Here is a 23,559-nt window from a genome sequence, read left to right as displayed (position 1 = left end):
TTTTCATCTCCCACTCTCTCGTTTTCATTCTCTCTCTCACTCTCGTCCTGCCTCTGTCTCACCCTCACTCTGTTTCTTTCCTTCTCACTCTGCCTTGTTCAGCATTCTCCTTTGCATTACTTAATCTGTGGCTTTATTTCTCCAGTAGCTGCACTGTCTGCCTTGATGCTTCTCGCCAGCTCTTGCCGATCATCCCCCTTCCCTTCTGTGATGTAGCACTGTCTTTCCCCATCTGCCTGATTGTCTTTCTTCTTTTTATCTGGGTATAGCAGCTCCAGATGCTGTAATGCTCTGATACAGCGTGGAACACTTCAGATTGCCTCTGTGGGCTGGATAATTACCAGACACAGAGCAGTCACATGGGCCTTCCAGCCAAACTGATCACTCTTCCTCTCCCCTTGCCATAAGAGGAGGCGATGTACCAGAAATGCATTTCTTCTTTAAAAAAGTCTGGATGAAAAGTTTGGAAGCATTCAGCGTGGCAACCTCCTGGTGCTCTCTGATTATGATAATGTGACAAATTCCTCGACTTTGGGAAATTAAGCAGGTGCCTCCTGTACTAAAGAATAGGAGAAAGGAGGAGAAATAAGGAAGGTGCAGCAATCCGTCTTTCTGCCTGTCTGTCTGAGGTTGTTCTAGGGCTCCTGTCCCTGTATCAGTGCTTCTCCTGGACAAAAATTAAACTCTGACATTCTTTAGCAGCAGTCTGGTGGCCTCAAATGCTTTCAGACTCTTTTTGCTCAGATTCTAAGTACCGTTGCCTTTCAATGGGACTTAGGCTCCTAAGGGACTTATGGGCTTTTTAAAATGTCCACTTTTATCCTCTTTAAAGATATAGGTGAAGGGGCCCATCGTTCTGAGAAAGTGCAATCAAGTGATGTATTAATGCATCTCACTCCCATCCTGCAGCACCCCCTGCTATTCCCATCCTGGGCTCCTGACACAGCTCCTGACACATCTCATTTCTGACCCGCTGCTCCACTGCTATTCCAGGCCAGGGCTTCCCCTTCTGAAAGAGTAGCGGCACTCGCTATACCGGAGGGAAACTGCAGGCAGGTTGAGTGAAGAGTGTGTTCTTGGTTGGGCACTTAATTAAGTCTCTGTCACTGATAGCTGATTAGCATCCTCCAATCGTTCTGGATCAAAATCAGAGCCAGTTTTCTGGCTGGACTGAAAAGGGAAATTGATGAGTTCGCAACTGACCCAAAAGAGAGAAAGGAATTGATAGTCTGCTTCCACAGAGAGCTCATCATTCCTGCTGCCTGCCTGTTCTGTGAGCAAGATCCTGACTCAAGCTATCGAGGTGCTTGGCAGCTCTGTAAACAACAGCCAGGTTGAGATTATGCAAGGTAGCAGCAGTCCATCCTGTGGAGCCACAGAGATAGTGACTCAGGCTGTGGCAGCAAGGGAACATGCTGCATCTAAAGGAAAGCAGAACTGATGCTCTGTTCCCTGAATGGGGTGTCTGCTGTGAGGAGGCTGATGGGTTCTCACTGCCTTTCCCCTATCTGGTGGGGTTAGGGGAAGAGATCCTGCCTATGCACATCCAAGGTCACTCAGATAGGTCCTGGTCTGAAATCTGATCTACACACAAAAGTTGTACCACTTTAACTATACCAGTATGGTGAAAGCAGTACAACCCTTAGTGCAGGCCCAGTTATATTGGTATAAAGGCGGTCATACCGGGATAGTAATTCTCATACAGGAGGGGTAATAATCTGTATCTTCATGTTGATATAACTGCATCTACACTAGGGGTTGGGCTGGTGTAATTATTCTTTGGTAAAGAAATCACACCCCTAACCAAAATAGTTATACTGGTACAAATTCTGTGTGTAGACCAGGCCTGGCTCTGTCAGTGAGAGGCACTGGGGTGACGTTTTGCAGAGCACTGACTTCTGGCTGGGGAACGGAATTCCCCGGCATGTTACTATCAGTGTGTATCACATGTGCCAGGCTACTGGTTGGTTCCTAGAATAAGGACCTCACAACACTGGCAGCCACGTTCGCTCAGCCTTGCCAACCCCAAATGCTCAAAAATCATGAGATAGTTTTTAAAATCATGAGATTATATAAAAATAATAGACTGGTTGTTCTTTTTATTTTCTTTCTGCTTTTTGAGTCTTCCGGGGTCACTGAGGTCACATTTTAAAGCTTTCTCAACAGCCATGAGAGCTGGAATCTTACTTTTTCTTTAAGAATGAAGGCTGAAATCATCACATATCCACTTGAGGCCAGGAGCTGGGGCTTCAAGGAAAACCATAATTATCATGAGACTCATGACTTGCTGAGAGTGTAAATTAAGCACATGCTTAAGTGCTTTGCTGATTCAAGGCCTTGAGGACAGTTAATGACAGTGTCAGTGATAGAATACTCAGCCCTTTAAAAAGGCTGTGTCTTAATGAGGATGTATTCAACTTCAACTGCATGCAGCATCTTCTGCTGGGCAAGTCTGGGATTACAGTAACTGCAAATTGCCCATAGCCAGCAATTCTGCATTAATCTCTTAGACACTTACCTCCTGCTGGGAGGGACTGGGACTGGAGTTGCACCAGCACTTTGTACCAGCACTCTTACCCCGTTCCTTACAGTGACTCCTCCTGGCAGAGACTGAGGCTGGAGTAGCTATGAGTTTCCTACAGCCAACCTGCTACAGCCTGAGCGTTTCCTACAGCACCTTCTGCTGGGAGAGGTTAGGACTAGAATGTTATGCAGCATGTTCACAGCTCTCTCTACATGAGTATATAATGGAATAAAAACCAAGGATGAATGCAAACTAAGCTGGTTCATTCTTGCCACTGTTCCCAGTTAACTGTTGCTGTAGTTGAGTCCATGCTTACTAGGGTGACCAGATAGCAAATGTGAAAAGTCGAGGTGGGATAGGGGGGATAATAGGTGCCTATATAAGAAAAAAAACCTCAAATATCAGGACTGTCCCTATAAAATCAGGACATCTGGTCACCCTAATGCTTACCAGGCAGGGAAGGGCTGAGCAGAACGGGAAGACAAGACAAAACAAACTTAGTGTGATGTGCTCTGGGGTTTTCTTCACAGGGCCTCCCGGACCATTGTATCTAACAACCACATTCTCCGTTCAGGATCACACTTCGCAACAGACTAGAGAATTTATCTGGCCCATTTGGTGCACGTGACCAGGAGTCGGTGTTTTTTTGCATTGAATAAGTAGCATTTGATTCCATTTTCTTTTCTGTCTTGTCATGTTACTCTTGAAGTAGAGGGCAGCAGGGGAAGTTGTTAGCTAAATCCTGCAGACGCACATGATTACAGAAAGCTCCTCACTGCTTGCAGTAGCACGGCTCTTATGAGAAAGCAAGCTTTGTGTGGACATTTCAGCCACGGCAGGCTTTGATGCTGTCCAAAGAAGGCAGATGGCATTTCTGATAAGAATGCAGTAGGCTGGATTTAAAATCTTTAATTTTACCTTCTGCACCTATTTATTTTCTGCAGGGAGCTGAGTTTTGTCGTGTTCCACAGAGGTAGTGTTATAACGGGGTAATCAAAGGGTTAATGGGGTAAAGGGGAACATGGGACATAGGAGTGACACTGCCCTATCTCTACAAAGCCCTTTGAGATCAGTGGATGGAAAATGTCAGCTAAGGCCACAAGAATTTTTCTTATAACTGAAGCAAGACATGTGGTTGCATGGTAAACCAACACAGTGTATTTCATTTAAAACAGACAGGTCCCATTTGAAGTCAGTGAGAGTTTTGCCAGTGTAAGAACTGCAGGATTTTGGCTCATTTATTTTATTTATTTAGATTTAAAATAATGAAAGGACCTTATTCAAGGCTCTAGGCATCCTATCACGTCACTGATCATACAGTAAAATCCCAGCAGCATCAAATAATCATTTCAACAGAAACTCAGCCACCAGCCAGCCACCTGCAAAGACTTCTTTCTTATTCTCCATTGTTGTGGGACATGTACCCTCTTCCCTCTTCAAAAAACCCTATAAATTTAATCTGAATAGTGGCCCCTATAGGCAGTAGAAAAAACTGCTTCAGCCACCCTCTTTGTAGTCCAAACCCACAATTGCTTAGCCTCACTGTTCACATACAGGAGAGGAAGCACTCACAGATACAGTCCCCAAAATGGCTCCACCTTGCCCCTCCCACAGTCATATAGTTTAAGGCCAAAAGGGAATGCCCAGATCTTGTCATCTGACCTCCTGTATATCACAGGCCACCAACACCACCCCCCTACCCTCCCCCCCCCCCCCCCCGCAACAATGAGACCCAAGCGTTACAGCCCACAGGAGACTAGACTATTATGTGCCACGGGCAGAGAATTGGAGGGACTGAGGTGCACCAATGTTCAAGCCCCCCACAGGCAAATCATTAAGTGAGATATATCCGGATAATCTTAGCAAGTGACCTGCACCCACATGCTGCAGAGGAAGGTGAATTCCCCCGCCTCCACCCTGGCAAGGTCCCTACCAATCTGGCTTAGGGGGAAATTCCTCCTGTCTCCACATAGGGCGATCGGTTAGACCCTGCACATGTGAGCAAGAACCAGCCAGCCAAGCCCCTGAGAGAGAGAATGCTCGGTGCCACCTCAGAGCCCTGCCCCACCCTGCCCAGCTTCCCAGCTCTAGCTATGGCCATCTTCCAGGAAATGGGAGGCGAGCACTTTACTTCTGTTCTCACTGTGGCTGATGATGAATTGGGTCTTGATAGCCTGTCACTGGTTTCCATCCAAATAAAGCTTCTCGACAGCGCGCCCGTCTGTTTGCAGGAGGGTGGGGAAGGGGATCTGGGGACAAGAGCTGTGGGAGCGACAGAAACAACGTAAACTGGTACAAATGTTTCAACAACATGCTGGGAAATGAATACGCTGCATGCAGTCCTCTCTACGGGAAGAGAGGCAGAGTGGAGAAATGCTGAGGAACAATGATAGGGCTGGAGTGAGGAGAAAGAGAAGGGTTGGAGGAAGGGAATGCAACCTATGTGATTATAATTCACCATCTGAGGAGACTCCCAGTGATTCATAGCTAGACCCCAGGGATCCATCAGCTTCTGATCAGACCCTTATGCTCTGTTCAGCGGGAGAGGGGGCTGTGTCTGCCAGTGTGAGGCCACAGCAGCGTCACAGCCCCTTGTGAGATCTTTTAAGGCCTACATATCCTTTCATAATTAGAGGAAGGCCCAGACTGGAATGCCTCAAACATTGAGAGGTTCAGATAAAATGGGAGCCCAATCGAACCCCACCCTTATGCTGGGTTTAAATGAAACTCTGATTGAGGGGGGCTTGCAAAATCACCTCTGGTTTGCCCGTTGTCTGTTAATTACATAGATGAGTGGTGGAGGGAGGAAGAGCAGCAGCAGGAGCTGCTGCTGCCACAGAATTAATTCCAAATCCAGCTGGGATTTGTGATACAGGGGTTCTCAAACACTCTCTCTCCTCTGCGTGCTGTAAAAACTATGCCCCACCCCCACTTGCCTTGCTGGTGCTGAAAACCAGAAGCAATAAGATGAAATAGAAATGGGTGAGCACCAGGGAGCCACAGAAGGAAACAAAAGACCCAGTTTTGTGGGGACCCCAGAAATGAAAGTGCTCAAACAGGAAGCAAGGTGAGAAATAAACTGACATAGGATTGAAAAGCAGCTCTCATTTGGAGGAACAATCTAGATTTTCAAGGGACTGTCCCACATCATTCTTGTGAGTAGTAGATCACTACTCACAAGAATGATGTAATTCAGGCAGAGACATAGTGAACTCATGAATTGTTTCAGACAGGGGCATGCTGTTGTCTATTTTGTTCAGTTTATTCGGATTCTTGTGCTGCCCTCTTGAGCACTTGGCTGGGTTATGCTGGGATGGCCATGTGATATGGGCTGGAGCATACTGGCATGGTGATGTGACTTCATCACCTGGGGATTCAGTAACAGTGTCATGATAGGACATTGTGACACTTTCCCCCCCCCCACTTCCCCCCCGAGCAAGAGATCCTGAAATGTGGGGACCTTAATCTCATGACTGTTCATTACAAATTTTGCTTTCCTAATGAGCACCATATTATGGAACTGGTACAGACAGTGCAGATAAATATCTGAAGTAAATAACTAATGAGCACATCATCCTCTTGAAACAGGGAGGTGGGCGGCATTCAGGCCTTCTGTGTTAGATGAGTATGAGCAAGAGCTAGCTTTAGAAATACATTGTGTTTACCACATACAGTGGCACGCACATTCAATATAGTTTCCCTAAAATACCCTTACTGCAGGCGTTTAACTTAGATGATAACATTCTGCACTTACTGTATGGACGACAGTCCTAACTGAAGGTCTCAAAGCACTTTACAAACACTTATGAATATATTGCCACTTCCTACGAAGTCATTCTCCTCATTTTACAAATGGGAAACTGAGGCACGGAGAGGAGAAAGGACAATCTGTGTAACCTGTAAAGTTCTAACTCCTGCTCCTTTTCTCTAATCTCTAGGCTAGTTACTGCATGGATATTAAATACCATGTAAGTACTGAAATTACATCTGTGGCAGGTTAAAAATTGATCCAATAGCTAAGTATCTTATTATATGCCTGCCAGCCTCCAGTGAATTTGCTTATACGTGGTCTAGGTGGCTTAGGATGATTGGTTGTAGGATATAGAGACATTCTCTTCTAGGTCTTTGGTTTAAATTTGATTTAAGGTTGGTAGTAAACAAAAGTCGTTGCCATCTAATGGCTCTGTGATTGCCTACATGATGATGGGGAAGAAACAGTTTCCAAGGAACTGCCACCAGTATTGATTGACAGCATGAGCAGTGGCCAAGGATTGAATGGGCCAGTTGCAGCCCAACTTTACAGCCCCGTGGCTAGCTTCAGGTCATTATTGACATGTGCTCTGGGGTTGTGTAGAGGATTCATTTTCCAAGGCTGCCCAACCAAGAACATTTTGGGAAAGAAAAACCAAAAAGGATGTATTGGAAATAATCAGTGTGACGGGTTGGACTCCCCCGCACCCCTTTCTAGGATGTCACCGGATGTGCTGGGGTCCCACTGAGCCTGCCTGTCCCACCAGCCTGGTCCCCCCGACTCTGTGCTGGAGTGTCAGGCTCTCAAGCCCCTGTCCAGCACATGCACAGGTAGGGACACACCTAGCTGTAGAATCACACATAGTCTGTGATTGGCTCTGTGTGGGAGGGCTCAGCTAGGGGAATGCCCAGCTCTCCTGAGCGCACACCCTCTCGAGTGTAAACGCAAAATGATATTGTTTTGCACTGTATAGAGATCTACATAGCGTAAGCTCATAAAAATCGCCCCCTCCCTCAATGTGGAGGGAGATATGCACAGCTCTTTGCCCCCCCGCCCCTTTGTTGCTTCAGATGCTTTCAGCAGTCTTCCTTCTTGGGCGGGGAGGCAATGGAGGAGAGCCCTGATTGACTCACTTCCCAGCCTTAAGTAGGATTTACATACAGCGGGAATCCTTTGTTTCCAGTGGAAAAATACCAGCCTTGTCCAAGGTGGTACTCCATACCAGGTGACATCATCACATGATCCTGCAGTGTCAAAGCAACATCAAAGGAAGCTTCTCAGGAAAGTGGGAGATAAAGTTCTATTGTCCTTCTTAAATGGCCCATTGAGGCTGATTGCCTACTGTGTTGTGGGCATTCCCCCAAGTACACATACAGCTGTAATTGTTACATAGTCAATATTCCTAACTTCAGATACAGAAATGATACATGAATACAAATTCGATAATCACATTCAGCAAATCATAACCTTTCCAATGACACTTTACATGACCCATCCTGCATAAAATATATCTTAGTTATGCCATATTCATATTTTCACAATATTTCTGTGAAGAATATGGGGCATAGCATCACAGTCAGTATGTGTTAAATGAAGGGGACATTAATGTTTTTAATAAATCTAATCAGAAACCTTCAATTGTAATTGTGATAATGCCCATTGATTAACAGACATTAACAGTGGTTTAATATCTAATGGATGCCACACAGCAATTGCTATTCAAATATTAGTTAATATGCCAGTTAATATTCTATTAGTATTGAATTAACACTTCTGACACTCTGAGCATCGTCACATAAATCCTTATTAATGTGTACTCAATCAGGCTGGATGATCCATACAGCAGATAGATAGGTGCATGTGTATGCATGCACCAGGATACCTAACCTACTTTGATATATGTTCTGAGAGAACCAGGACTTGGAATTTCCACATTGGTACATGGATTTTCTCTGACAGTTTTAGAGGAACAGGTACACCAGAGAGAGTAGCTCAAATCCATTTCACTTACTCATCCCATTTCTCTCTCTCTCTTTTTCTTAAATTTTGTTAGCACTGTCCATTACAGGGGAGCCTGCAAGGTTATTAGAACCAAGCAAGTGATCTGCCTTGACCACTGTGCTCCACTGATGATCTGACCCCTGGGTGTCACCAGTGCAGGATATGCTGTGACATACAAATTTTAATTTCCCAGGGGCAGCATTTCTTATGGCAGCTGGCAAGTTTGTTCTGTTCTTCCTTAACACATGGCTGGACCTAGCTGTCTAGCTGCCCTTGCTTGGCTGAAGACGTTTGTCTTCAGTGACAGGTAAAAGCCACGGTGCATTCTGTGCTCACCTGGGACCAAGCCTGTACTCCCCTGGAATGGATTTGTGGAACATACTCACTCCTCCCTCACTGCTGCTTAGTCTTCTGTCACTAGTCTGGGGTGTCACCTTGTGGTGGAATGGCTGCTGTGGCAATTAAAGGGCAGTATACGTATCCTTCCAGTGGTAGCAAGCCTTGGAAGATAAAGCTAAACATTGGGGTAGGGCTGAACATCCTACACTGGTGAAGAAGTTAAGAGGCATTAGGGAAGCAAGGATGGCTTCATGGTTAAAGCTTATCCCTGGAAGTTAGGAGACTTGGGTTTTACTCCTGGCTTGGCTACTGATCAGCAGTTTGATGCTGGGGAAGTCACCTAGGGCCAGATTTTGGGGAAAGGACTTTCGTGCTGCGATGCTGAGTGTCACAGAACCAAACTTGGAAGAACCTAGAAAATCACATGGACAACACTGTAATCCACAAAGCTGAGTTAGGTGCATAGGGTCCTTATACAGTGGGGGGGGAGAGGGGCCTAAAAATATAATCCACAAAAGCCAGTGTGCTAGGTGGGGAGCTGCCTAAGCTAGCTAATGGGAGATGTCGACTAGAAGAGTTTGTTGTAGGTCCCGCCCCCTCAAGGAGATAGGTACATATGTCCCGGTTGCAGGAGCACCTGTCTGTGCTATCGATCCCTGAACAGGAACCAGCCGCCTGCAGTCAGGTGTCTTAAGCACCTAAACTGGTTCTTGCGGGAATGAGTTAGGTGCCTGCCTTGCTCCACACAAGATGACCGATGGTGGTGCTGGTGCTCACCTCATAATTTGTATCTCAGTAGGTAGAGCCCACAACTGGGATGTGGGAGACCCAGGATTAATCCCCCCCTCTCTGCCACAGGGGGAGAAAGGATTTGTACAAGGGTCTCCCACCTCTCAGAGCTCTGGGATATTCATATGTAGAGCTCCCTCAGTCTCTCCTGTTGAAGCTGTTTCCCTGTGGATAATTAATGAAAGAGCGACTGGAGGGTGGGTGCCCCAGTCGCCAGGCTACAGAGTCAGTTTCTCTCTCACTCCATGGCCCAGTGACTATTTAAGCCTCTGACCATGTTTATGGGATTAAGGCCTGCACGCGATTTCGGCAGCTGAATGCCTATCTTCCTTCAGTTCACGAATTGTTCTGAGGTCCAGACACCTAGAGGGAGGCAACACTGTGCATGTCCCAGGATCTAAAATTTAGGCACCCAGGGAATTTTAACAGTGCAACGTTAGGCTCTAAGTGAGTTTAGGTGCCTACACAGTTAAGCAGCAGCCAAGTGGGAGTTTCAGAATCACAGTGGTGCCAGGCACAGGAATTTAGGTGTCTAACTCTGGAGTTTAGGTGCCTACATTTCTTCGTGGGTCGCACCCGTGGTGCCTACAGATGCAGCTAGGAACAGTGGGATTTTCAAAAGCACCTAAGTGACGTAGGCACCTAACTCCCATTGTCTTCAATGTCAGCATTCACCTACACAGGTGCTTTTGAAAATCCCATTAGGTGCCCATCTGCAGCTTTAGGCACCAAATTAGGCAACTCTGGCCCTTAGCTTCTCTGTGGTAATAATACTGATTTATTGCACCACTGGATAGGAAGGCGACTTTCATGAATGTGAGTGCAGCATTTTGAGATCCTCGGGTGAAAGGCATTAGAGATGGACAGAGGGTCACCAATAGTGTGATGTGTTACCAGCTTTCAGTCTCAGCGCCTTCCTCAGATGGTTGCTTTCTGCTCCTGTTACTAGAATTACAGTCTGAGGTGGCACCATTCGTTGACGTTGCGTGCTTCGAAGCTGCCTGATCCACTGCCCAGATTGCTAAACGCAAGTGACGCCAGAGTGATTCCTCTCCCTGGCCCTCTTTCTTAGTGAAGAGGCAGATTTTAAAAGAAAAACAATTCCAGCTGAAAACTCACCCCAGGGGAAACGTGCATCCGAACAGAAGAACCAGCTCGGACTTGGGCGAGTGAAGCCTCGCTGGCCTCTCTTAGCTGGAAATCAGTTACACAGGCTGGAGTCTTTGGGCTGCACCCTCCAGGCAAATGTTAGTCAAGCTCCTAGCTTAACCAGTAGCATGGTATCGCCACACAGCATGGCATTCCTACTGCCTGGAACTGACCCTAGAACAACTCACAAAGCTTCTGTGGGCATGTTTGCTAGGGAGGAGTGCTGGATATGGGTGGAGTCACATAGCTGTGAACGGCCGCCTCAGCATAATCTGAATGAACCGCGTTCAAGTGGAGGAACTTGGAAAATGTCTGATCCTTCCTAAGAGGCTGTTTGAAAACCTACTGTCAAATATTTGTCTTATCATTTGGCAACAATCTTCAGCCTCTCTCTTTCTCTCTTCAGTACAACATTTGTGTGAATAGTGCTGATGAGAAGTGCTGGCCTCTTTGAATTCCCACAGACAGGGGTGGAGCCGTGACAGGTGGTGGTGTGACAGCCTCGGAGATTGAACTCCTTTATATGTCCACAGAACGGGCACAGCCTGGGTAGCTTCAGGGCAAGCGTCCACCCATTGCTTCATCCATGTGTGTCTTAGCCCCATAGTCGCGGGAACTAGGAGTGTGGGGGGTGTACAGCACCTCCCAGTTTTTGTGCGGGGTCCCGGCCCCGTGCCCCTACTGGACCCATGCCTGGGGCTCCACTCCCAGACTTGAGCTATCAGAGTGCCTCCATTCCCTACCACTATATAGAGGTTTCCTGTTAAATTCGGAGATAGTGGAACCTACAAGATGACTTATACAGGGTCTAGATGAGGGGCCTCGGCTGTCCTTTCACTATTCGTTGTGCTTTAAGAACTTTATTTTCAACATATATGGAAAGTTGAAGTGTCTTACAGCTATAAACCTGCTCCCTCTAACATGCAAGTTGACCGGTGATTTTGGAAAGAGGACTTTTCCTCTCAAAAGCTGAAGTGGCAGCTCAGTCCAGGATCCGCATGTGGGGCCCCGGCTGCAGGACCCGCAGCCAAGGCTCTGTTCCTGGCCCCGCACCTAGGGTACTGGCTGCCACCAGCCCCGCACTCAGGGCTCTGTTCCTAGCCCCGCACCTGAGGTACCGACTACAAGACCAGCACCTGGGGTTCTGCTCCCACCCCCAGCTGTGGTCTCAGCCTCAGCACCCTAACCCCTGTCTGCTCCCCCCCCCCAGGCCTGGAGCCAGCTGTAGGGGATGGGGGGGCATGGACAGGGATAAGGGGAGTGCAAGGCAAAAAGTTTGGGGACCACTGGCTTTCAGCACCCCCACTGGAACGATTTTTACAGCACCACTGCTCAGCTCTGCCCTGGAGGGGATCCCTGTGAGGAAAGAGAGGGGAGTTCAGTCCCTAGATCCCATTCAGTCTCAGCTGAGACTGATCATCAGTACATGCTCTCCATCTGTTTCTTTCGTATGGTCAGAGGGTTGAGATGGGTATTTGTACAGAGCCAGTGCCTCAGATAAAGCTGGGTTTGACTGTGATGGCTCATCTACCATCGATAAAATAATGAAATCATTGTGATGTAGCTGCAAGGGCTGTCAATCCGTCCTCCCTCCTGCAGACCCCTGCTGCTATTGGCAGCTGGGACTAGGGCCATGACAGGTGGTGAGCCAATACTGTCGTGCCTCTGTGTACCATACCCACCTGCCCTCCACCCTCCCCTCACTTGCTCACCTGCCACCTGGCATTATAAGGACACACAGCAATTGTCATGGGGGGTGACAGTGATGTCCCTGCAGGCTTTCTCTATCATTGGTATAGCACACATGCAAACATCCATGGCATATATATCTGCATGAGGGGGACATCTAGTTTTCCACAAAGCCTTTTCTGTCAGGGCGGTGTAAGGGAGCAGGTGGAATATAACCCTGGGGGCACAAAAGTTGGGGGATGGAGGAGGTAGATCACATGATGCAGTAGCTGTTCTCTGCACAACAAACCCAATTCTCAGTTCTGACCTCTTACCACCCCCAGGCTGAAAGGGGACTGGGAATATTGAGTCTGTTGTATACTCAGTCTTTGGGGGGGGCGGCACGTGAAGAAGAGCTCAATAGTCTTCAGCTCCGTCTGCCCTATACCACTGACAGGATCAAAGGGAAGCTGGAGGCCAGGATGCAAGCCCTAGAGGTCCTCAGAATACCCCTTTGGGTGTGAAAAGCCCCGACGAAAGGAGAGAGATAGCAGGGCCCAGGCAACTCATGCCTCCTCACATCTCCTTTGTGCCGTGATCATTTCATATTTGTAAAGCACTTTAGTAATGTGGCTGATGTAATAAGTGGTGGTGATGCTGATGCTGTGAGACTGTTGGCAGGCCTGGATCATGTTGCAGAATCCCATGGAATGCCAGAAAGAGGAAGGAGCCAAAGTGGAGTCTTAGCTGATACCCCAATCTCTGTTCTCACCCTCAACAGGTGTTATGTAGAAGACAGAAGCTCCAAAGTGGCCTGGTTAAACCGTTCTGGCATCATTTTTGCTGGACAGGACAAGTGGTCCCTGGACCCTCGGGTAGAACTGGAGAAACGAACCCCTCTGGAATACAGCCTCCGGATCCAGAAAGTGGACGTCTATGATGAGGGGTCCTATACATGCTCAGTGCAGACACAGCATCACCCCAGGACTTCCCAGGTTTATTTGATTGTGCAAGGTAAGAAACAAGAACAGGGAGTGGGCAAAGAGTGGAGGTGAGGATCATTTCTTTCTGGGGAATCTGTGTTGTAAATGGCTGGAGGAGAGCGTACAGATACCAGTGACCCAGTAAACTGTGGAACAAGCAATATAGGCTGTGTGTGGGCAATTCCTTTAGTTCACACCACATCTCTAGTGTCATCTTCCACTGTGATACCCTTGACCTAACACTGCCTTGCTTACAAAGGCTTGACACAGCAGAGAATGTTGATGACACTGGAGCTGTTCCACTGTATTCTAGGGCTGGCCCTGGCTGTACTGACACCTAGGCAAATACTTCTGTTTTTATACCTCTCGCCAGAGAGACAGCATACTAGCTGCCTCATCTCTTCTCCGCCTCTTTCCCCAGGTCATCTTCATCACTTTGCCTTCCCCTTTCCATTCCTCACTCTGCATAGGGGTGGAAAATTTGTGTTTTGACTAATACCTTGTACTTTGGGTATTCACCCTTAGAGGGTTGTGGCTAAATGTTTTCTCCTGATAGTAGACACACCTTCCAGAGTCACGGCCCCTGTGAAACACGGTGTCTGATGTGACTGCCAATCCAGTTGAAGGCCACCTGTTTCTCAGCTACCAGTCTACTAATTCTCCACGTAAGGGTCACTGAGAATCAGAACCCAGGTGGTCCAAATTGGTATTACGCATACATACAATCCCTCTTAAATATATATAAGGTGGGGTATGGCTTAATTACATACTACAGACATGTTCAGATTTTGCATTATCTTTCACTCAGCAGTTGGCTATTTCTTCAAATTTACTGGTAACCCAAAAGGCTGTAGATTTTATTTTGAGATTCAAAACAAGATGTTTCTGAAAGCTCCAGCCTCTCTTTCTGTGGTGGTGGCACCTGGCAGATGCAGTGCTAATGAGGACATAGAACATATACCTGCAGTGTACGGTTTGTATGTGTATTCAGAGATGATATTCTACAGGTGAATTGTGTGAGTCAAATAGCTTGTGACGTGTGCAGGCATACACACACACACACACACACACACACACACACACACACTGTGGTTTTCAAGACTTTTGTGACTGTTTATTGGACGACAGTGTGTACAAAGTGCAAGTTGCAAAGCCAAGATGTAGCCTGGCTCATCACTGTCTATAACTGCTAGGGTAGGGCAAAACTAGCGAGCTGTAGTTTTCTTTTTATTGCTGGTGAAATCAAATAAGCAATTTCCATTTACCCATCAAGAAAAATACAGGCACAAATGAATTTTAGAGCCAGGAACGTGTATTTTTAATGTTGATCAGGCAGATTAGAGATGGGCGCACAGAATAAAGTTGAGATCCAGAACTCTGTTTCCCCTTGAATTTGTCTGTGCTGTTTGTGAATTGTTCCAATGCCACCTAAATGCATGATTCAGGCCCAGTGCAAGTTGACAATGCAGCCAGGCATATTTATTATTAGCAACTCTTGCAGTTTGATAATAAGTCTCATGATGCGTGTTACATACTGTGGTGCAATCGAGGTCATTGAGGTGTTGTGTCACCATCAGCCGTGTAACCCTGGGTGCCTTAAATGCTCTGCTGCTGTGACTCACAGCCCGGACATCAATAGCCAGCAGACAAGCATGCCGTATCCTGAGTGTCTGTGTGCTTTGCAGCTCTGGTTCAGCATTCTGATTCCAGCAGCCTGCTCGTTACACCCCAGCCACACTCTGGCCTCCACCAGCCTTGGTTACACTTGGCAAGATGACCCCAACAATCTCCAGTCCTGAATTTTCCCAAAACCATGTGCTCTGTAATGTCCAGCCCTTTCCTGGACCATTCAGGGGGATAAAAGGGTTTGTTTGCTTCTTTAAAAAGAGAAAATGCACAGCTTATCACTTCAACTGGAGTTAACTATCACCTGAATTCACACACAGCACTGGGTTGGTTTTGATTAAAAGTAAAACAAGTTGTTTGATTAACAAAAGGAGATAGGATTTTAAGTGAGTCCAGGTATGAAGGATAGAGTTGGAAATGGTTACAAGAAAATCAGAGTGAAAAATGCTTTATATAGGCTAAGACTTAACAAAATTACAGTCTTGGTTCAAAGTAAAATTCTTACCACGCTACCTTCTAGCAAGATAGATGATCACCCCATTGGTCGGGATCTCCCACAAAGTCCAAAGTACTCGGTTCCTTTGTCTTCGTAGGAGAAAGAGAAGTGAGTGTCATCAGCCCATTTGAAACAGTTTGCACTGTCTCAGATCAGCTGCACTTTGTATTTGTTATTAAAGACATTTCTGTTGACATGGAAGGCACATCGTAAAGAGAAGTTACCTCTTAGAGACAGTGTGCAGTGTAGTTGTAGCCGTGTCAGTCCCAGGATATTAGCGAGATAAGGTGAGTGAGGTAATAGCTTTTATTGGATCAATTTCTCTCTCACACCAACAGAAGCTGGTCCAATAAAAGATATTACCTCACTCACCTTGTCTCAGAGATTGTGGCTGCACAGTTCCAAATGTCCTCTTGGATTGTTGCTGTTTTAGGGCCATATCCTATAATCCTCACTCTGACATTATGTTAATGGAGACATTTCCATAATCCTTATTTGTTCCCCCAGGCTTGCATACATACAGACATTACATTCATTAGCAGGAATCAAACTTAAGACCATTAGCCCTAAAAATGCAAGCCTCTGTGACTTGAGGTACACAACAACATATGTACCTCGTGTTCATACTGGGGCAGACCAATAGTCCATCTAGCCCCGTATCCTGTCTTCTGACAGTGGCCCGTGCCAGGTGCTCCAGAGAGAATGAACAGAATAGGCAATTATTGAGTGATCCATTCTATTGTCCATTCCCAGCATCTGGCAAACAGAGGTTACAGAAACCCAGAGCATGGTATTGCATCCCTGCCCATCCTGGCTAATAGCTATTTGATGGACCTATCTTTCATGAACTTATCTAGTTCTTTTATGAACCCTGTTTTAATTTTGGTCTTCACAACCTCCCCTGCCAGCCAGTTCCCCAGGTTGACTGTGTGTTGTGTGAAGAACTACTTCCTCTTTTTTTTTTTGTTTTAAACCTATTGTCTATTAATTTCATTGGTTGAACCCAAGTTCTTGTGTTATATGAAGGAGTAAATAACATTTCCTTATTTACTTTCTCCACATCAGTGAAGATTTTATAGACCTCTTATCATATCCCCTCTTAACTCACTTTTTCAAGCTGAAAAGTCCATCTTTTTAATCTCTCCCTAATTATTTTGGTTGCCCTTCTCTGTACCTTTTCCATTTCTAATACTGTGTGTGTATATATATATTGCAACAGGGTGACCGAACTGCACACAATATTCAAAGTGTGGGCATACACTGGATTTATATAGAGGCATCATGATATTTTCTATTTTATTATCTATCCTTTTCCTAATGGTTCAAAACATTCTCTTAGCCTTTTTGACTGCCACTGCACATTGAGTGGATGTTTTCAGAGAACTATCCTCAATGACTCCAAGATCTTTCTTGAGTGATAACAGCTAATTTAGCCCCCACCATTTTATACGTATAGTTGAGATGATGTTTTCCAATGTGCATTACTTTGCATTTATCAGTACTGAATTTCAACTGCCAATTTGTTGCCCACTCACCTAGTTTTATGATTGTCCTTTGTAACTCTTTGCAGATTGCTTTGGACTTAACTATCTTGAGTAGTTTTGTATCATCTGCAAACTTTGTAACCTCACTGTTTACCCCCTTTACCAGATAATTTATGAATATGTGGATCAGCACTGGTCCCAGTACAGATCCTTGGAGGCACTGCTATTTACCTCTCTCCATTCTGAAAACTGATCATTTATTCCCACTCTTTGTTTTCAATTTTTGTGACCCATAAGAGGACCTTCCCTCTTATCCCACGACAGTTTGCTTTGTTTAAGAGCCTTTGATGAGGGACCTTACAACATTTTCCTGAAAGTCCAAGTACACTATATCCACTGGATTACCCTTGTCCACGTATTTGTTGATCCCCCTCAAAGAATTTGAATAGATTAGTGAGGCATGATTTCCCTTTACAAAAGCCGTGTTGTCTCTTCTCCAACAAATCATGTTCACCTATGTGTCTGATAATTCTGTTCTTTACTATAGTTTCAACCAATTTGCCTGGTACTGAAGTTAGGCTTTACAAGTCTGTAATTTCTGGGAGCGCCTCTGGAGCCTTTTTACAAAAATTTGCATCACATTAGCCATCCTCCTCATCTGGTATAAAAGCAGATTTAAATGATAGATTACATACCACAGTTAGTATTTCTGCAATTTCATATTTGAGTTCCTTCCAAACTCTTGGTGAATACCAGCTGGTCCTCGTGATTTATTACTGTATAATTTATTTAATTCATTACTGTTTAATAATTCCTTCAGCTCTGAATGAAAGCTGGTTGTTGTAATTGTTGGCACCAGCCTTTAGAGAAAGACATGATCACAGAGAACCAACACATAGCAGTTGCAGGCCAGATCCTACAGTTCTTATTCACGAAAACTCTGATTGGCTTTAGTGTGTGAAAATTACTGTCAGATGTACCCTTTTGCCATTATGCATTGCTTAGACCATATGGAACTTATTGCTTTTAGAATCCAGAGTGATCCTTCATTGTTTCAGTGTGGAATGAAGACGTATTTGTTTTCACTGGATTTTAACCAGTTTAAATTTATTAATAATTCGACTTGGTGGATTAGCTGTTTCCCCCTTAAATTAAGTGTGTTTGTGCTGGTGAACGGTGAATCACTGAAAGCACCAGAGTGTGAAATCCTTTAATTATCCACAGAACACACAGTAGCAGGGCTGGCCATCCCATGTGTACACATCGCTCTGCCAATGGACTTCAACCTTGACCCAGAGGGACCTGCCTCTAAGGGGGAAAGTGGAATGCTGCTGAGTCTAGTGATAGGAGGGCATTTAGGGCCAATTGTGATGGTGATTTATGTGCTGTGAACACTTCAAACAGCCATTCCAACAGACCTTCCAAACAGCCATCAGATAGTAACAACATCTGAGTGCTACTGACCTCAGACTCAAACTAGTGTTCTAGAGTCTGGCTCCATTTCACATTACTAATCCCATAGCCACCTGGACCCTTTTTGCACTTTTCTCTTTAATCTTATTGTAAAGCACCTTGAGCTGCTCCTTCAAACAGGATGCTGTGAAAGTTCAAATATTTGTTGCTGTAACAGGACACCATGAGGATAAAGCTTGACTGGTCTGTGATGTCCTCCAGTGTGGGAGTTCTGATCTCAGTTTACTTGTGTCATCCCTGACTGAGTACATTGCAGGGCAGGGGGATGGCAATGGCAGAGCAGTTTGAAGAGGCTTAATGGTCCATTTTCTTCACTAACCAAAAAATAAGGATTCATGATCACAGGCATCACCTTCTAGACATCCATCTACTCCCAATTTTGTGGGCTCAGACTTTGCTCTTGATTTTGGAGGGAGTTTTCTGAGCATTAAAGCAGGGAAACTCTTACATCAGATTTCAGAGTAACAGCAGTGTTAGTCTGTATTCGCAAAAAGAAAAGGAGTACTTGTGGCACCTTAGAGACTAACCAATTTATTTGAGCATAAGCTTTCGTGAGCTACAGCATCCGATGAAGTGAGCTGTAGCTCACGAAAGCTTATGCTCAAATAAATTGGTTAGTCTCTAAGGTGCCACAAGTACTCCTTTTCTTCTTACATCAGAGAGTCTTCATTAGGTAAGAACTAGCGCAAATAACTCTTTCTTGACACAGACTCCAGAGGGATAGTGACAAAGGATTTGGTGACAGATGCAAAGAGTGAAGTTACCATGGGAGGTTCAGTTTTCTGAAATGGAGAGAGAGAGAAGATCATTTTACTAGGGGGGACTGGGAAGAGACAGGATCAGCATACTGGGCGGGACGGGAATGCACAGAATTAATTTGCACTGAGACTGAGCTAGGGACACAGGTAGGGTGACCAGATGTCCCATTTTTATAGGGACAGTCCCGTTTTTTTGGGACTTTTTTTTATATAGGCGCCTATTACCCCGCACCTCCTGCCCTGTTTTTTTACAATTGCTATCTGGTCACTCTAGACACAGGATCAGTATGAAGGGGGAGGAGTAGAACTGAAAAGAAAGAGGATCATTCCAGAATCAGGAGCTCAGGGTTTTTGCCGCACAGTTGTTGATATTTCACTAGACTGTAAGTTTCCACAGACAAATTAGTCTAGAATTCCAAACACACAGTAGTAGTGAGGGTAGTCTTCACAGTTTTTGCTTTGTGGTTTTATTTTTGCCTAAGCTCAGAAATGGCAGGAAGTTGCACCTGGTATTTCACAATTTGCCAGGGAAGGTCCCTGGCACTCCACATATAACATTTGTATTGCCTCCCCACAGCACCCTACTGCCTCCCCACTTTTGCTTTCCTAACTATGGGCTTGACTGACTGCACTGGCTGGTCTGTTACCAGGCAGTGTAGGTTTGGGGTCTGTGATGTGTGTTGGATCATGGCATTTCTTGATATGCAGATCACCACAGGGCGTTCTCTTGGAGATATTTCAGTGCCTCTTTTACAGATGCAGGCTGACAGAAATATGACATTGGGGTCCTGGTCAATGACTACAGCTCCTAGGTGCTGCAGTAATGCAAATAATAATAATGATTGAGGCCTCTTTTTAAAATGGTTGTTATATGTTTGGAAAAATCCACATAAAATATGTGAAACATTTCCCAGGGATCCTTGAGTGTTATTAGCCAGATCCTAAGCTGCTGTAAATCAGCATGACTCCATCGATTTCAGTAGAGATACTCCAGTTCATAGTCAGTGCTTACAATTCTGTATCTGAACCCCAGAACCACTGGACGTCAATTAATGATTGTCTCATATTGTTTCCTGTTTCTATCCCATCTGTCTCCACCTGTTGTCTTTTGCCTTATATCTGGGGCAGGGACTGTCTTTCTGTCCTGTGTTTGTTTAGCACCTTGTGCAACCGAGTTCTGGCCTACGCACTACCATCACAGATATATCAAATAACAATAATGAGGCCAAAGTCTGCTCCGGTTTTCACATGCTGAAATATCAGTGATGATATGGGCACAGCAAAAATATGCAGACCTGTTGCATGCATTGAGACCTGGGTTCTTGGTACAGTTAGGGTGACCAGACAGAAAATGTGAAAAATTGGGACTAGCCTATATAGGAAAAAGACCCAAAAATCGGGACTGTCCCTATAAAATTGGGACATCTGGTCATCCTAGGTACAGTTATGCTACTCAAGGAATACGCTCCTCTTCACTGCCCAAACTAATCTTTTATGCAGCATTCCTTTGTGCTATTCAACAGTTGCAGGCTCCCAGTCCCGGCGCCAAGCGGTGGCTGCCTGTCAATGGTGGGGGAGCGATTTGTGTGCCCTTTAGGATTCTTTGGGGATAAATGCTTGTATAAATGCAAATGATTATTGTAATCACTATTAGTAGTTTGTCTATGATGACTCAGCAGCTTGAAAACCTGGAAACGAACAATATTTAAAAAATCTAAAACCTTTTGAAGAAATCTTTTCTACTTCAAAAAAATGAGAAAAGATACAAAGCATGCTCCCCTAGAAACCTGTGAGTCAACCTGCTTTTTCACTAGCAATACAGATGAATGCTAAGGCTAATCACACTCCAAATCTTTAGGTGTCAGATCAACCTTTCCACACCATTATTTTCCTTTCAGTTTTCTTCCTTGTATTTAAAGAAAATACTGTCGGGTCAAATTTGGCCAAGTTTCAGTTTTGTTTGAATAAGATTTTAATAAATCCAAATGAAATGTTTCCACACACACACACACATATATATATATGTATATAAACACATCAATATAGATATATTCCACTGGTGTCTGAGGACTCAATCCTGAAAACCCTCCATGCAGAAGACTCATGTCGGTGTTGCTTGTAGTTCCAAGCCCATAGAGTCCACTGGATCAGGGCCAAAGTTTCTGGCCTGCAATGGTGCTGTCTATGTACATTGTAGTCTTCTGCTAGAATATGACAACCTGGGGTGAAATCCTGGCCCCACTGAAGTCAATGGGAGTTTTGCCATTGACTTCAGTAGAGACAGGATTTCACTTCTAAAACTAAAAGCAGTTAGAAACTGACTGCAAAGTAAATCAAAACCATGGGCTGTTCTTACCATCACAGCCAAAAACCACCCCCTTCAATACCAACCCCATAAATATAAAAAAGTATATTTTAGTTTTAAAAATTCTTTCCATTTTAATGTTTTGAGGTGGAATTAGGGACAGAAATTAGCTCTTTTGGAAAATATAGTACTTTTAGTCTGGCAATATCTCTTTAAATGTAGGCTGAAGACTGGGAAAAATGGTGTCTGTGTCCTACTTTTGCGCTGTATGCATGGTATATGCTGGAACAGAAGAACGGCTATACTGTGATAGACAGACGATCCATCTAGCCCACTATCCTGCTATCCTGTCTTCTGACAATGGCCAATGCCAGATGCGTCAAAGGGAAGGACCAGAACAGGGCAAGTTATCAAGTGATCCATCCCCTGTCATCCAGTCCCAGCATCTGTCAGTCAGAGGCATAGAAAAACCCAGAGCATGCAGTTGTATTCCTGACCATCTTGGCTAATAGCCATTGAGGGACCTATCCTATCGAGTGTTTTGTTTTCTTTTTTAAATCCAGATTTAGTTTCGGTCTTCACAACATCCCCTGACAACAAGTTCCACAGGTTGACTGTGCTTTGTGTGAAGCAGTATTTCCTTTTGTTTGTTTTAAAAATGTTGCCTATTAATTTCATTGGGGGACCCTTGATTCTTGTGTTATGAAAAGGGGTAAATAACACTTCCTTATTCACTTTCTCCACACCAGTCATGATTTTATAGACCTCTATCATATCCCCCCCCCCGACTTAGTTGCCTCTTTTCCAAACTGACCAGTCCCAGTTTTTTAAATCTCTCCTCATGTAGAAGCTGTTCTATACCCCAATCATTTTGATGCCCTTCTCTATACCTTTTCCATTTCATATCTGTCTATCTATCTATCTGTATTGCAATGCAGACCAGACCTGCACACAGTATTCAAGCTGTGAGCATACCCTGGATTTATATAGTGTCATTATGATATTTTCTGTCTTATTATCTGTCCCTTTCCTAATGGTGCCTAACATGAATGGTGCATATAGGAGGCTGGGGCAGGTTCAGCCTCCCCAGAAAAGACTGGCCACTTGTGAGGGCAAATGCCGCAGATGTGGCACAGATCACCTCCCTTTGGAGGCAAGCCAGCCTGCTGCCTTTGGAGTGCCGGAAACAAAGCTCCCTAGAAGTGGGGGGGCCACCGGCACCCAGACTGTGGCCCTGTCCATGCTCTTCCCCAAGATCTCACCCTGCTCAGCCTCTTCTCCTGAGGGCCCACCCTCACTCCGCCTCTTCCCCTGAGGTTCCCCATGCCTGTTGCTTGCTCCTCTCCTCCACAGGCAGGCCTTGGGGGAAGTGGCAGACAGGAGTGAGCGGCCAGTGGGCTTGGGAGGGCCTCGGGGGAAGAGGCAGAAAGGAGCGGGTAGGCGCAGGGAGGACCTCAGGGGAAGAGGTAGAGAGGCGCGAACAGCAGGTGGGTGGGGGTTGGAGGAAGAGGGGGGTCTTGGGGGAGAAGGCAGAGCAGGGGCAGGTGGAGCAAGGGCGGGGCCTCAGGGGAAGAGGTAGAGAGGGGCCACGATCCAGGCACTGGTGGCCCCTCCTCACTTCTAGGGAGCTTCCAGTGCTCATGTGTAAGCTTCCCCAAATGGAAGACTCACGCGCCACCTATGGTTCCTAGCATTCTGTTCGCTTTTTTGGCTGCCACTGCACATTGAGCCAATGTTTTCAGAGAACTATCCACAGTGGCTCCAAGATCTTTCTTGAATGGTAACACCAAATTTAGACCCATCATTTTGTATGTATAATTGGGATTATGTTTTCCAGTGTGCATTACTTTGCATTTATCATCACTGAATTTCAACTGCCATTTTGTTGCCAGTCACCTAGTTTTATGATATACCTTTGTAACTCTTCACAGTCTGCTTTGGACTTAACTATCTTGAGTAATTTTGTATCACCTGCAAACTTTGCCACCTCACTGTTTACCCTTGTCAAGTTTCCTTCCCCACTCTGAACTCTAGGGTACAGATGTGGGGACCTGCATGAAAACCTCCTAAGCTTATTTTCTCCAGCTTAGGTTAAAACTTCCCCAAGGTACAAACTATTTTCCTTTTTCCCTTGGACTTTATTGCTGCCAACACCAAGTGTCTAACAGATATATAACAGGGAAAGAGCCCGCTTGGAAACGTCTTTTCCCCAA

General features: G+C 45.4%; 1 protein-coding gene across 1 annotated transcript in view; it reads left to right on the top strand.

The window, feature by feature from the left end:
* Nucleotides 1-23,559, top strand: part of LSAMP (limbic system associated membrane protein) — a 434,442-nt gene that overhangs the window by 170,145 nt on the left and 240,738 nt on the right. Inside the window, 1 exon segment of the mRNA XM_077807324.1 lies at nt 13,003-13,235. Within this exon segment, the coding sequence (XP_077663450.1) occupies nt 13,003-13,235 (233 nt within the window).

This window comes from Eretmochelys imbricata, chromosome 1 (assembly GCF_965152235.1).
Source record: "Eretmochelys imbricata isolate rEreImb1 chromosome 1, rEreImb1.hap1, whole genome shotgun sequence".
Taxonomy (NCBI): domain Eukaryota; kingdom Metazoa; phylum Chordata; order Testudines; family Cheloniidae; genus Eretmochelys; species Eretmochelys imbricata.
This window is presented reverse-complemented; position numbering and strand designations above follow the sequence as displayed.